Source organism: Dermacentor albipictus, chromosome 6 (assembly GCF_038994185.2).
Source record: "Dermacentor albipictus isolate Rhodes 1998 colony chromosome 6, USDA_Dalb.pri_finalv2, whole genome shotgun sequence".
Taxonomy (NCBI): Eukaryota; Metazoa; Arthropoda; class Arachnida; order Ixodida; family Ixodidae; genus Dermacentor; species Dermacentor albipictus.
Window position 1 is genome coordinate 100,837,054 of NC_091826.1, and position 16,332 is coordinate 100,853,385.

Here is a 16,332-nt window from a genome sequence, read left to right on the forward strand (position 1 = left end):
CATGTATTGTGCCTTAATATTGTGATAATGCATCGCTTCTATTTGAGTTCAATATATGCATACATATATATCAATATAATAGGCCACTGAACAAAATATCATTTCCAAATTATTTATGAATGGTTAACGAAATGCACTGTAGATTTGTTATGTGACAAAGTATTGAATGAAATAAATAGCCAAGTCTGTCCGTATTGCTGTCGACACTATCAGTAGAAATCTTATATACCTGCACGCTAGTATAAAGGTACCCTATTATTTCCAGAATCCTCACGATTTCGCAAAGTGGCCCTCGGACTCAAGAGCGTGATAGTGACAGGAAGATCTCGAGCGTCGAGATCACCGATGCAGCACGTATTATTTAATTAAGCCGAAGACAAACAACCTAAATTAGTGAAAATATTGTGAGCACCTCTCATTCCCAATTTTGTCTCGAATAAAGCCACATCTTTGCATGAAACATACCTTGCGGGATTTCTACGAATGTCATTTGGCACTCGACAGAGATAGAATATAATATAGGTGACGCTTCGTAATTGTTACGTTCATACAGCTTCGATTTGAGAATGCTGACCTTGTCGACGTAATGCTTTTTCTCTCATGTGCAGTCATCGCCCTCTGCCTGCTCCTGGCAATTATTCTGTGGCTGCTGCTCAACGGCAACAAGGCGCAGTGAGTAAGTATCCAATCTTTTCTATGCCCTTCGAACGAACAATTTGTCAGTCGCGTGAGAGAACGAATGGGTGATCACCCCGTAAGCAAGCAAAAAATGCAATAGCTCCCACCCACGTAAGCCATAGCCTACAAGCGCTCAGCAAAGTGAAGCGAACAGTGCATACATTCATTGGAATCACCCATACAATGCACCGAACAACATATGTTTCAATAAATAACAAACACAAAACAACAAAACAACAACTCAAATCTCAAAACAACTCAATATATCTGAATCACTTCACTCGACGGGACAAGTTGACATGTTCTTTTAAGATTTTAGCAAAGCGTTCGATAAGTTACCCCACGGAAAATTAATCTACAAACTCGAGGGCATTGCTCTTCTATGAAATATTAAATCATGGATCCAGGCCTATCTCCGACACGGTCAGCAGTTCGTAGAAATTAAATGTTCCTCAATTGTACGTCAGGTAATCTAGGGCGTACCGCACGGCAGCGTATTAGGACCGCTTTTATTTGTGATCTATTGTAATGATATACTAGACGAAATCCCCGATGATTGATGTTCATGTTAATATATTTGCGGATGACTGTGTCATATTTAAAAAAAATGGCTTCACGAAATGATCACGCATGCTTTCAGAAGTCAGGTATTGCAATTTCCAATTGGTGTAAACTTTGGCGCATGGAATTAAATCTACACAACACAGTCTTGCTGCGAGTAACAAGAAAAAAAGGTACCTAGTAAAATTGATGACACAGCCCTCTGTTCTTTAGCCTAATCTTGAAAGTTGCGGTATCAGTAGAGTGATATTGTCTTCTTCCACCAGATGGCGCCACGGTCTTATCAGGAATTAAATTTCTGTTGTTGTTTCTTTCAGAGCCACTGTTTACTAACAACACCCAAAGAAAATTGGCCAGTGGCCATGACACTCATGAGCATGTAGCAAATATGCAAAATGTGGTCGGGACCTAGGGAAGTTGGGGCAAAGAGCAAGGCTTGAGTGAAATTATATGTTCCATGCTGTGCGTACTGAAATAATATTTGCCTTGAAGGATGCTAGAGAGGATGGTAGTCGAGGATGGTAAAGAATTAGGTAGTGTGATGAAATTAGGAAATTTGCAGACATAAAAATATGTTAGCTAGGATTAAAATTGCTGCGAGAGGCCTTTGTCCTGCAGTGGACATAAATAGCATGATGTCAGTGATGACTGGGCTTTGTAGGTCATGTTCAGGGGTGCATGATATTGCGGGCTCCTTAGCATAGTAATTGGTGTAGAGCTGCAAATGCTGTGTTTATCAATCAATAAATAACTAAATCCACACGCTGGAAAATTCATGGGAACTATTGTGAGAAATTCAAGGTGGCATTGCTACCCGTATTCTTTTTTACATCCTTTCTCACTTACCACGCATGTGCTTACGGTGACACTGACCTTTCTAGTTTTTCATCAGGGTAATTGATGCAGCTCAATATTTCTTCACTTACCTGTGCTGCCCTCTGGCGTGGGCCGTTAGAAACGTGTTAGAAGACTGCCGATGCTTTCACCTGTTAATTTGTGTACCTGCACCCATATTTAGTGTGCGTCAGTTGCGTGCTTCGTGCATAGTGATTAATTAATTTTTGGCTTCTCTAGGGCAGCATGTCTTTTCTGGAGCCCATGTAGCACGCGTCGACGACTGGTTGTGAAGGACTGAGTGCGCTGTTGTGCTAACAGTGCACCCGATAAAGGCATATGGAGTTCTGTTTGCCGACGCCTTTTAATTTGTTGTCGCTAATTTTTGCACTTGCATGTTGCATGTTGTATTCATTTTACACATTCTTTAAACATGTCGCATATTGACGCAGCCTTTAAGCGCTGCCTTACTTGACGGATTTACCAAAGTGGTGAATTTGCTTGCATCTACTTGTACAGTTACAGATCTGTTAGCTTCAAATATTGTCGAAACAGGGCATCGCTAATATAAGATAATGTTAAAACATAGCAAAAGATACACATCTGTGCGTATGAGCTACACTGTTCCACCTAAAAGACAAATCAATATAAGCGAATTAATGCCTTAAAGGGGCCCCGAACCACTTTTTATCAAAGTGTTGACATGCATTTGAAGGTGAAATAGGGTATTTCGGAAATAGATTGCCGCAAGAAGTACTTAGATGCATTCAGCAGAAGCGCAGTTATTGGCAACCGAACACGGCCTCCGCCACGCTCCCCTTCCTTCTTCAATGTCTTGCACTATGAAGGCTGTGGCAGAACGGGGCGTGCCCACAACACTGCGCCTATTGATTGCCACCGTCGTACGCAGTCCAAACTTGATTTTGGATGTTAACGTAGATACCACTACTTCCAGTTTTGGTACCTACGACGCAACAAACCTAAGGCAAACGCGATTGTCCTCAGCGAGCCCCGTACGCTGAGCCAGGCGACTCATTGTGGCACCCTGTGGCGGCCACGGTATCCACGCTACATAGCAGACCGCGCCTGTGTGTAACTGTAGTGCATATATGTACAGCGCTTGCTACGTGCAGGACAGGGCTTGAGTGCATGCTTGCGTCCATACGCTCTAGTCTGACCGTGCTACATGGTGCGGACTTGCTTTTTCCTTCATCAGCTTGATCGACAGATAGTAGACTCATCCAGCTTACACATTTTGACATGCTGCCAATAGTCTGCCAAGGTGTCTAACCAGGAGCGCCAAGAGTGAGCGTGCGCTGGCAAGTGTATGTGTGGTCTCACCTTAAGTATCGCGTGGTTTGAGGCTAGTTGACGGTTCAAAACTAGTCAAAATTAGCGAAACCCGACGGTTACAACCGCAATAATCAGGGTGGCCAAAGTGTAATTCCTACGCGGACGGCTGAGGCCTAGTGTGAACAGACCTTAGTTCGATTCCTCGGGAAGTACATAAATATTATTGAAATTCGAAAGCAGATTTTTGCTTCAGCCTGCTTACTAAGCTTCGTCAATAAATATACATAGTAATAGTAGGAAGAACCGCACTCACCCAAAGTCCTTCTTGATTGATGTCTGCTATTGGCCAGTAGTAGACACGTACCAGAGTCTGCTATATTGTGAAATAAAGCCTCCACAAAAAAGTGAAAAGCAGGCTCTGCTGAAAAGTGTGTTTTAGAATAAGGGTGGCTTCGTGCTCTACTTCCAAGCTCCATGCGCTGCGCATGACTCCAAACCTTGGCTGGGATGTTCGCAGCAGCCTACGCTATCTGTGGACTATGCTTTTTCACCAAGCCCGAGGGGTGGTTCAGGACCCCTTTAAATGACAAATGTGAACTAAATACAGATATTACGGGCCGGTATTTCTGATTCTCGCTTTTTTCATCATATTTACCGTTTGTGTATTCCACAAAGTATTGTGAGAGAAAAGTGCGTTCGTGTGAGCACTCACCTATAGGCTGTTTAATCGTCTCGTGAAAACACGGATGACATCGCTCGTATTGTTAGTAACTGAGGGAGATGGTTGTTTATGCTGCCGTACTAAATGCACCATGTCGCTTCTCATTTTATTTACTGGTAAACAGAGTATCTCTGTATTTAAGGAATGCGTCAGTATAACAACACATGCTGACCCACTCATATACCTACTGAATCTGACGGGCAGCTTTTGGAATTATTGACATACAAATGTTGTCACAGCGCTGTGTCTCCACTTTCTTCTTATTATGTGTCTGCTGTGCGAAGTGAAGAGTAGTTGATTTTAAATGCTTGGGTTAGAACTGAACTATAAAAGTAGTTACCTTCTTCCTAACTGTACAGCTTCGCCTGGCTAACCTTCGCTGAATAGGATCAACATTGGCTCAGTCTCACAGCCCTACGGAAGACTGAAGTTTGGGCATATCGACTTCGAAAGCATGTTTGAATTCATATTGAGCGCGAGCAGTTATATATACAAGTGAAGATGCTCTGTCAATCACGTCATTGGTTCGGCGGCCGATTGCACGGGGATTGGTGAATCTATGATCAACATGCTGATTTTGTCTGTTCCGTCAACATGAAAGCATGTGCACTGTGATGGCTTGCACTTGTCCGTTGCGGCGTTGTCAGCTTGGTGTGGTAAAATAGTCCCGGAGACGAACCATGCTGAATAGACGGGTAATAGTTGACGTCCGCATTTCGTTGGTCTGGTATTGAATCAATCTTACCCCATCTTAAACAATTACAGGCATGTGCTGCCACCCCCAGCAAGAGAGACACCGCAAGAAGAGTTCATTTGCAACATAATGTTTTTTTTAATTGTCGCCTCAGCGTAACGCAGGGGTTCTTCAATAAATTTGCTAGCCGTCAATGAAAGTCGGCTACAAGCACAAGGTTTATGACTGGGTGGCTCGTGTGTGTTTAGGGCGGCCGTGTTCTGACTTCTCTGTTAGCGTGCATAGAACTAGTTACTAAAAGACGCATTATTTTGAGGGTTCTACAGAGTGCGCACGTCCCGCAGGTTTAATTGTTCCTTTTAGGTATGTGTCCTGTAAGGACAAGAGGAAGAAACGTGAGTAAGCGTGATGAAACGTTTGCCTAAGACGCAAGTACGCGTTCTGAATATTGACCACAAAGCTAGAGCGCTTGTGATTACGTACTTGTGGAGATGACCGGACTGTGGCAGCAACACGTGCGATGGGTACGCCATTGCAATAGGGTATGAACAGGCTGTTCGTGAAGTTAGGCCACTTCAGCTATGTTCCGCTGTTTTCATTAATTGTTTACCTCCAAACTGGGGAAAGAAAGATCAGGGTTCATTTTGACTTAGTCATAGCCTGGCGAGTCAAGGGAGAAGAGCGTGCGCTTACATGTATTGCAGCGCTATGTTGTTTTGTCTCTTTGACGTACGTTCTCCGTGGCCCAGGATTCCGAAGTTCGTCACACGAGGCTCGGCACCAGTACCGTACATGTTCTTTCAGCGTTCCTCATGGCCAGCGATTTGATTTCGCCGGCCATTCCGAACTTCCGGGGCGAGGAGGAGCTGTTAGATACGGGACCTTTTCCTGAGCGTCCTTCGAGTTCACCAGACCACATCGAATCGCGGCACCTTAATTAAGGAGCGCAGAAGCACATCTACAAGGTTCCCGAGGCGCGGCACGTCCAAACAAGTTGGCGTCCCCACCTCGTGCGCAACATGTGGAGCTGTTGTTCCACTGCTGGACTCTTCCCGAAAGTGTAGCGGGAGCCTGGTACTGTTCCAGGTAACGTGGATCCCCAGCAAACCTGCTTTGCGGCTCTGAAAGGTCGCTCGAGAACGAACCGCATGCCCCTGCTCTGGGTTTGCAAGCCGCCAGGCAAGACGGCTGTAACGCACCGTGAAGCCCTGGCAGCAACTCCCCACCCCCCATCCGCCTTTGTGACGGCAGTTGAAGACGAGGAAGGCAATACCGCAGAGAAGTACTCCCTCGAACAGTTGGAGACAATAGAGCGACTCTCTGTGCCGGGTATGACTTACATTAGCACGGGCGCCTACCATTGGCCAACAATGACGCCACCTGAACAGGCTCGCCGATTGGCCGAACGTGATTTGACTTCGAGACCCCGAAGGGGTTAAAAGCCAGAGACCGGGAGCAACAAGAGAACATTCCTTCATTCATCTCTTTCGAGCTTCTTGCCACGGGCCGCAGCGTCCGAGTTGCTGCCGGCCAGTAATGACTTTGACTGTTAATTTTTTTGTACTCTCACTGTAAATAATGTAAATAAACCTCCAGTTTTCATCTTAAAGTCCTCTCAACCTCGGCCAACTTCCGCACCCAACGGCAAGGTCCTAAACCTGGGGGACAGCAATTGGGATTGTCCTTCAGATACAACAGCAGGTACTGCGGGCGCTGCGGCCAGTGCTCTTGCAGAGTCCCTAGCACCTGGCCCAGTCCCCCATGCTGGGTGACGTGGTGCCTCACTCACTGATTCTGCATTTCCTGTTCACCAAGGTGCCGCCTGAGCTTTGGTCACCATACGAGGTGCGTTTGTTTGTGCAGCATGGACTTCCTTGAGCCTGTGTTTTGACCAGCAATAGTGTGGCGGACGGCAGAACAGGTTAGATAGCTGTAAATGATGGTTACGTGAGGCAGGGGGCTTGAAATGCAGCTTAGCTCCGGAAGTGTAAACAATTGCTGCCTCAAAACCACCCTGAGAAGGAACCCCATTGGAAGGTGGCAAGGCCATTGTTGGACACTGCAATGCATCACCCTGGTGCTGGTTGCATCAGTGGGCACAATGTGTATTCCAGTTAGGTCGCTGCATTATTAACCATAATCGCTGTTATGTGGTTGTGCACTCCATGTTGTCCAGCCCCTGTTTCCACTTTGCCCGTCTGTGCTTCAGAAAATGGTGTAGCATAGATAATGGAAGTGTTTCACATGCGCACGTACAATGCCATGCGCTAGCTCAGCTTTGAAGATTGTGCAAACGGTATAACACGAATGGCAATGTGTTATATGGTGTGAAAGGTGGAGGCCTTGCGCATCCTCCTCCTTTTGTTTTCTGTCTGTGTTCTGGACAATGCTGAGACAGAGGGAAATGGCTAGGTGCATGTAAAATTCCAGCTTCTCCAATTTGGTCGCTGGTGTGTCGCGAGTTGGTTCGGGAGGTGCAACCAAGTAGTTGAAACACAACTCGCGACCCCTCATGAAGGTTCCAGATGTAGGAGCGATGTTCTGCAATTTTGGCTTTGCCAAGTTTAATGCATCAGTTCTGATGTAAACAGCTGCCCGTAAATACTCTGCACATAAGGTCCCTATGTTTTTAAGTTTAAAGCATCTGTTGATACCTCAGTGCAAGAAACAATGAAGGTACTGGCAGCAGGTGAAGCTTCTGCCCCAGTTAAGGTGGTTATGATGACTTGAGAAGCAAAAGTAAAGGGGTGAACAAACTTTAGTGGCACAAATGTGGGTAGGTGGTATTTTGTTTGAGATTAGGACGAAGTGTTGTTGTGCCGGTCTTGGGCAGGGGGCTTGATATGCAGCTTAGCTCCGGAAGTGTAAACAATTGCTGCCTCACTGCTGGCCAATTATAGTAATAGAATGAAAGCTTAGGGACGGAAAAAAGAGTCGAGGGTAGCAGAGCATTAGCTGGAGTGAGAAAATGAAGAAATTTTCAGGCATAGGTTGGAGTCAGCTCATGCAAGACAGGGGTGACTAGAGATCACCTGGTGAGGCGTTCCCCCAAAATTGCAGATAAATAGGGTGTTGACATTGATGGTGAATATTATGGCAGAGCCAATCGTTGCCATGTGCACATGGTTTTAGTTATTGCCAGTGACATTTTCCATGGCGTGGTCACTGATCTAACATTTCTTGAATGTTGTAGTCAATTCTATAGCGAAAGAGACATACATGCCTCACCAGATTGCTTGTGCAACGGGAATGGTATGGTACATTCTCAAATGCATGCAAGCACCAACAACTACAATGGAACGTATGGTGAGGCATGTATAAATAGCGAATGCATTTGACTCGTGAGATCAAAGTCCCCAACTGTGCTTCCCACTTTTGTTGTGATGCGGTTATGCTTCTAGGAACAAGTTAACCCATTAAGAATTCGAGTCTTATCCCTTTCATTACCGCGTCTATAGAAATTGGTAAATTTGATCGATAACTTTTCTACGTGCTGGTAAACCTTCCCGTTGTAACTCTTCTGCGAGCACCATCGTGCACTGTCTGATATCGCTACTGCACTTTCGCTATTCGTCAGATTTGACTAACATTTGGTTGATTAGGGAGTCTGTAAAATACGAAAATCTTTGATTACAGGTATCATCGAAAGCGATGCTCCTAGCTATTTCTCAATACAGAGTTTTAGAATATTGGTCCCAATAGTTTAGGGCCCTAAAGAGCTTTGCGGGTGTTAGCGTTGGGGCACGCAGGAGTGAAGAGTTTTAGAATAGGGTTGTACGTTTGCAGATAGCGTCTTGCCCTGACAGCACCACTACCATTGAAAAATGGCATGATCATTTACTGCTTTAAAACTGTGGGATGGTTTACCCGTTAGCAATAAATCTTCATCTTTTCATACATTTAGTCATGCCCTTAAGCTGTTTTATATGTGAAACTAAGTTTACGTCATTCATTACACTGTATTGCCACATCCTCTATGGTCGCCGCGGATATGTGCCAGGTGATGAAAACGACGCTGAAGTAGCGCGCGAGTAGAAAAAGTGACGACAACGACGTCACGTTGACTGCGCTGATAAAGTGCTTTTACACGTCCTCGACACCGGCTTTCCCCTCTCCTACTAGGCTGTGACACTGGTGGAGGTGTTGCGTAGGCCTTTGTGGCACTGGCAATCCAAGCATGTCTTTATGTAACGTTTCACGATCGACGCAAGTCTTGGCCAATGGTACTTAAGCCTAATCCTTGCCAATGTGCGGGTGTAACCCAAGTGACCAGTGGTCGGCTAGTTGTGACAGACATGTACGACTTCGTCGCCATTATTCAACCGGACGTCATCTGTCTTCAGGAAGTTGGAAAGGGAGTAGTTAAGCTTAGAGACTACTACACCTTTCAAAATCCCATGTATCCTAGAGTGGCGACGCTGGTGCACAAGAATATCGCGGCCAGTGAACACTATTATCCCCAATGCTCAACGGAGCACCAATTGATCGAATTACACACTACAAAAAGGAGTAAAACCAAAACGATTATTGGCAACGTGTACAGCCCACCGAAAGAACGGCAGACTGCGTTTCCCGAGATACTTGAATGGGCGCTTGGACATCTGGAAAAAAAAGACAGGTTTATTTTAGTCGGGGATTTTAATGCTCCCCACACCAATTGGGGTTATAGGACAAATACAAAAAAGGGCAGAAACCTAGTAGAAGCAGTAGACAAATATAACATGCAACTAGAGACCTTACCCCTCGCCCCCACGAGACTTGGAAATAGCGTCTGCGGAGACACGTACCCAGACCTCACCTTTACATTTAACGTAAAAGAGGGACAGTGGAGGAACCTGGATGATAATCTGGGAAGTGACCATTATATTATTAGTTACTCCACTACGACTCCCAAATTAAGAAAGCCTTTCAGAAACGCGAAACTTACAGACTGGACTGCATATAGACATTACCCGACCCCTCAGCATCCAATAGATTCAATAGAAGAATGGGTAGACGAAATGATGCAGGCATACCAAACTAACACAAAGCACGTCGCGCTAAGCGAAAAAACACCGGTAGTGGATCCCCACCTCGTCCATATGTGGGAAGGCAGGCGAAGTCTTACTAAACGATGGAAGAGACAGCGCTTAAACAGAAAGCTCAGAGCTAGAATAGAACAACTGACAGAACAAGCAAATGAGTATGCTAGGCAACTACAAGCGAACAACTGGATACAATTTTGTGACTCGTTACGGGGAACGCTCTCAACAACCAAAACATGGGCAATTTTACGGAGCATGCTTGATCCATACAATACAAAAACAGTCACTACTAGAGCATTACGCACATTGGTAGGAGAGTTTAAGGGGGATGACGCATCCTTGATCCAAACCCTGGCAGACAGATACATCGGGACAGGAGGAGATAACATCGATAAGAGAGAGTACAAAGGCATGGATAATCCCAAGCTTGATGCACCCATAACGAAACAAGAAGTATATGCCGCCGCTCTAGCATTAAAACGTAACTCAGCCCCAGGCGAGGACGGCATCACGAATGCTATGTTAAGAAATATGAGTGATCAGCAACTGGAACGCCTAACCCGGTACTTCAATGAGAAAATCTGGGAAACGGGAGAGCTTCCTAATCAATGGAAAGAAGCGACCATCATATTAATACCTAAACCGGGGAAAGCAAGAACATTGCAGAATCTCAGGCCAGTATCGCTAACCTCCTGCTTAGGCAAACTTTTCGAAAAGGTCCTTCATATCAGGCTTACCAGCTATATTGAAGGACACGAACTTCTCTCGCACAACATGTACGGCTTCAGACAACATCTTTCTACACAAGACATATTCGCAAGGCTACGAGATGACGTGCTGCAAAATGTACCTACAGGGGGAGAGAACATCATAGCAGCGCTTGACTTAAAAAGCGCTTTTGATACGATCTCCCATACCCTCATACTTGAAGAGCTCGAAAGAATGGGCTGTGGAATTAAGATACACAATTACATCCGCTCTTTCCTTGCTGAACGTAAAGCCACAATAGGTATGGAAAATATTCGATCTTCCAAACTCCCAATGCCTAACAGAGGCACACCACAGGGTGCCATCCTCTCACCACTTCTATTTAATGTCGCAATGAACCGCTTGGCACGACAACTAGAGAAAATTAACGACTTCAACTTCGCGTTTTACGCAGACGACATCACGTTATGGGCCTGCAAAGGCTCGTTAGGGCAAAAAGAACAAACTATCCAGGAGGCTATCGACTCGGTGAAGGACTTCGCAGAACAAAACGGTATGCAATGCGCTCCGGAAAAATCTGAGTTTATCCGGATCCACGGGCGTAACTACAGAAACAAACCGGACATCCACCTAACTATGGGTGACCAGACGTTACCAGAAAGAAATATGATCAGAATACTAGGACTATGGTTACAAAGCAACAAAAGAGCCACTCACACCATTGCGACTCTAAAATCAAGCACGAGGAGCATCGCTAGACTAATTAGCAGAATTACAAAGAAAGGTAAAGGGCTCCACGAAAACGAAACCATAACACTAGTCCAGGCTTTTATTCTTAGCAAAATAACATACGGACTACCATATCAAGAGCTAACCCCGTCGGAAATCAAAGAAATCGACCTACTAATACGTGGCGCGTATAAGGTAGCGCTTGGGCTTCCTAAGAATGCGGCAAACGAGAGGGTGCAAGCTCTAGGCATATACAACACATTTGAAGAGTTAAGAGCAGCCGTTCTCATGACACAAAGAGAACGACTATGCCTCACAAGCACAGGTAAAAACGTTCTGTCGCGTTTAGGTTACCCATTGCGACCGCAGTACTCCAGGGAACAAACGACCGCAATGCCGGATCCAATACGCGAGCGCATAGTGGTCTCCCCAATCCCACGCAACATGATCACACAGCGAGAAGACAAGCGAGAGCTAAACATCTTCAGAAAACCTTCGGCAGTAATCAAGATGTAATGTATACTGATGCAGCTAGATTTAGCAAAGGACATGTAATAGTGGCAGTTCAACCCACACGCCAGGGAACGCTTCACACATCAGCCTCGATACGTACTAGGTGCACTGCTACAGCGGAAGCAGCGGCGATTGCTCTCGCTATCGCATACAAGGAAAAGCAAAGCAGCTCAGCTTTAACAATGTCCGATTCACAAGTGGCATGCAGAATGTACCTACAAGGCAACATACCACAAGTCGCCCTTAAGATCATAGGCGACACATTGAAAGAAGATCATGCAATATTATGGTGTCCTGGCCACGAGGGTATCTCGGGAAACGAACAGGCACACACTCTAGCTCGAGGCTTTACTAACCGAGCTGGAGATACGCACAACGATGAAAAAGACGATCGTCTACTGGTCCGCGATATACTGGAGCACCAGCGAAGAACCCGGCAACAGTACGCCCCACCCCACAAACTACTCAATGTAGAGGAGGCGCAGAAATATAGAAGAATACAGACGGATACCTACCCACATTTGGGTAGATACCATAAAATAAACCCAACCTTGTACACTAACTCTTGCCCGTAGTGCGGGTCGTGGCCTTCATTGTCTCACGTAACAAGGGAGTGCGCCAAAAGACCTCATGCCATTAATTCACCTTTGGTACTCACCTTGCTAAGGGAGCCCTGGGAGGCCATCCTCGCTCTTGCTGACCTTGAGGCCCAGAAGGGCCTCTTGGACCAAGCTGGGCGGGTCGCGATGGCCACTGGAGTCTTGGAATAGGGACCCACCCTGCACCGCTCCCTTCCACCATTTTTTTTGCCTCATCAATAAATGTTTATTCCTTCCTCCTCCTCCTTTTTCTCTCCAAGTAATCGAAAAGAGGAACCAGTTGTGCGTGCTCGTGTTGGTGGCGTGAAACGGCGGCAGTATCTACCACGCCTAGAAAAGCCGCGTCATCATCGTCGTGCACGGCCGTCTCAACAGGAGACCGAGAAAGGCAGTCGGCGTCGGTGTGTCGTTTCCCTGATTTGTAGACAACCGTGAAGTCGAACTTTTGGTGCCGAAGACTCTAGCGCACAATTCGACCAGCAGGATCTTTTAAATTAGCCAGCCAGCACAGTGCATGATGATCACTGACAATGGTGAAACACCGACCATATATATGTGGCCGAAATTTCAGGGCGGCCCACACCAGTGCGAGGCATTCTTTCATGCGAAACATACTACTAGAGCTCAACCCAGCTCCTCAGGCGCGGCGGTGTCACCTTCAATACCACGTGACACCATGACGTCATAACAGAGGAGAAACGGGGCTCCAAATCGCGCCGTCGCTCGCGGCGTCGCCTTCAAGGCTGACCACGTGACACCGTGACATCACGACAGAGAAGAAACGGGGCTCCAACTCGCGCCGTCGCTCGCGGCTTCGCGGCGGTATATAAGCAGCTGCGCTTGCCTCTGCTACACACTCACTAGGTGAGATGCCTCCTGGAGACAAAGCTGCTCGCTGGAATGAGAAGCGAAGGTTGCGGCGTGCTACAGAGACTGTTTCTAGGTGGCTTTGCTACGGCGCAGCGACTACGCGCCCCGCATCGGACGCGGTGAGCGTCGAGCAACGAAGCGTTCCGCGCGACAACGAAATGTGCGCCTGAGCAAGCGCCGCACGCCTGAGCCGACGACACCGGCTTTTCTGCGACACGAGCTCCTTAACGCTGTCGCGTTAAAATAAAGGCTAGTATGCTTCGCATCCTGGGCTTAACCTTAGCTAAGCCACAGCCAGTTTTTTCTGTAGTGGAATAGTTAGTCTCCGTCGTTGATAGCGTCCAGCTGGCGTAAGCAATCACTCTTTCGGTGGAGTCCTGCCGCTGTACAAGCACTGCGCCAAAGCCGACATTACTAGCGTCGTTATGAAGAATCGTAGGAACGTCGTCATCGAAGTGTGAGAGCATGGGAGACGTCTGCAGCCGTTGCCGTAGGTCGTGATATGCCCGTTGCTTGTCTTCGCAACACACGAAGGGAATCTCGATGATACGAATCTCAAGGGGCGGCGAAAATATTTGGGTCACCTGAAGATTTGTATCTCCAAAAAATAAGAAAAAATAAGTTGTAGACCAGAGGTCCATGTACAGGGGATTTATTTCCGTGGAAAGAAGTGCCAGATGGTCCATCTGCGTCTTCGTTTTCTTCTTTTCATCCAAGTCAGCCAGCAAAGAATGCGTTTTTGCGCAGTCTCCGATGCAACCGCATGCCGCAGAATGTAAAGTGCGTGCATTGTTTCCGCTGCGGTCAACGGCTGATCATCAGAGCTGTTGTAGTTATCTTCGTCATCGCGGCTCACGATTTAAACTTGCGATGTGTTAACATCATCCACAATGTCCGCAACACTTTGCACACTGCCAGTTACAAGGTCACAGAGTTGTTGGCAGAACATACAACCCCAAGCAGGTCCTAATTTTCAATCTGGACCGAATCCGGCTCTTGCGCACAGGTGGTCACACTGGCTTTGAATATGCCATACTTGCTGAAATACTTCGCAATTGCCATAGGCGGCACACGATGCAAAGGCACTGCAATAAAGCGTAGGGCATCCAGAAGGTTCATCTGCAAGCTTGCATTCGTGCAGTCAGTTTTCGCCAGAAAACGTCGCACCAACAAGTTTTCCTAATGATGCTTGAAATTCTTGATAATACCAGCATCAAGCAGCTACAAGTGACTGGAGGCATTCGCTGGCAAAAGTACAACTTCCACGTTCTTCAGCATCATCTCTTTAGGGTGTGCTGGGCGTTGCTTTAAACTCTAAACATTCTTCCTGTTTTGACTAGGCATCTTCCTATCCAGGTAGGTAGCAAACTCCAAAAACAATGACATCAACCACGCCTTTTTGTCATCTTTATAGATGCAAGGTAACCAGCCGGCTACATTAAAGAATCACGGCTTCTGTGATTTGTCTATGACTGTCAGCTGCATCTTCTCCAAACCCTCGGCATAACAGCAGAACAGCACAATCATGAAGCCTGCCCTGGCAGGCTTCACCTTTAAATTGCAGACTCATCTCGGGCTGCAGGTTATAAAAAAGTCCAGCCTCGTGCACGTTGAAAATGTCTTGAGCTTCGTAACCCTCAATTAACGCTGGCAGTGTTGCTTCCATCGAATCTTCAACAGCAAAGGCGTTCATCTTCTTAGTTCGCCGCAAATGGTCTTCTAGGCAAGGCTATGCCTGGCTTTAAACCGGTGCATCCATCCCGCGGAGGCCTTAAAATCTTCTATGGCAAGCAGAAGTGCTACATTTGCGGCTTTTGTCATCTAGGACTTTACCGTCAACGCTAAATGCCAGCTGCTGTCACTTCTTTAAACCACGTCAGCAGAACCTCTTTTAACTTGACGTGACGACAAGTTTTATCTTCTTTTTGTTGATGCCAAAGCACTGCACATTGAGCATGATTTGGTCTTGCTCACTAACATGCGTTGGTAAAGTGTACGGCACAGGCCTAACTCTTTGGCGAGGTCTGCACACTTCTTTCTTGGTTCCTCATCCACTTTCTTCAAAATTTCTAATTTTCCTTTAAAACGGAGTTCCCTCCGCCTCCGCAACGTTGTACATTTGGGGGCTGACATTGCTCTTGAGGATTGATGCTTGTGTAATCACGTACGCCTGTGCAGGCGAAATGGAATGAGTACTCAACATCAGAAACGAGGAGGAACGCTTGATTGCTGCCACGGTCGCGCTTTATATATAAAAAAAACGTACTAAGAAGGCAGCTAGAGGCACCCGAGCTGCAGCCAGCGGAAATGAAAGGAAGAGCGAGAAGGTAGGTAGAGGGATATAAATGATGGGAAGAGTCAGGGGGTGAGCGAACAGGTGTAGAGGGGTTGAAATGTTCTGTTCCCTCGGAGCAGCACCTCACCGGCTGCTAGTGTAAACACGCCAAGAGGAGGAATACCGTCAGCGGGAGAGAACTGATTGCTTTTGAGGCCGCAGGCATCCCCGCTGCAACGGAAAGCCCGACCTATCTCTGCCTCTTGCCCATGCTTCTAACGGCTGCTAATTTCTAATTTTCCTTTAAATTGTAAATGAATATTGTAAATGAATAAGAGCTAAACTGCTGCTTTTGTTCTTTGCAGATGACAGACGCAGCGAAGGAACAAATCAGCCTGGAGGTTGTAACATCCGCGGTGCTGGTTGCATTCTCCGACAGATATGTGCAGAGTCTGCCGAAGGGAGACCGCAGACTACACGCACACCTTGTGGCACTGCATTAAATATCCAGAAGACGCTAAACCAAGAACACTGCCACCGCTGCTCGAGGCAGCCGCTAAGAGCTACGACCAAGACGGTCAGCTCTGGGCCGTCCAGCAGGTCCTCGAGGCGCTCGAAAGGCACGGACCGAGCGAGCCGGCAACGGCGAGCGGCGACACGCGCCGAGTAACGGCAACTTCGAGGATGACGTAGGCCCTCGTCGGGGCGCGCGAGCGCCCAACTGCAGGCATAAATAAAGTTCCTCTAATCCAATCCAATCCGTTGCAATCTACAGATCAGATTTCCCCGCTTGCCACGATATCTTCCTTTCTTTTGCCACTCCCAGATTGGCT

General features: G+C 46.8%; 1 protein-coding gene across 14 annotated transcripts in view; it reads left to right on the forward strand.

Moving 5' to 3' along the window:
- LOC135913673 (uncharacterized) overlaps positions 1–15,995 on the forward strand; it is a 163,194-nt gene extending 147,199 nt beyond the window's left edge. For 10 of the 14 annotated variants that reach the window (XM_065446249.2, XM_070541120.1, XM_070541121.1 and 7 more), the window contains 2 exons: positions 609–676; positions 5,531–6,384. In XM_065446249.2, the coding sequence (XP_065302321.2) occupies positions 609–676; positions 5,531–5,609 (147 nt within the window). In that variant the 3' untranslated portion in view covers positions 5,610–6,384. Of the gene's footprint in view, positions 1–608; positions 677–5,530; positions 6,385–15,864 lie in introns of those variants that run through there. The other 4 variants (XM_070541124.1, XM_065446260.2, XM_070541125.1 and 1 more) reach the window with 3 other exon arrangements.
- Positions 15,996–16,332: the final 337 nt, after the last annotated feature.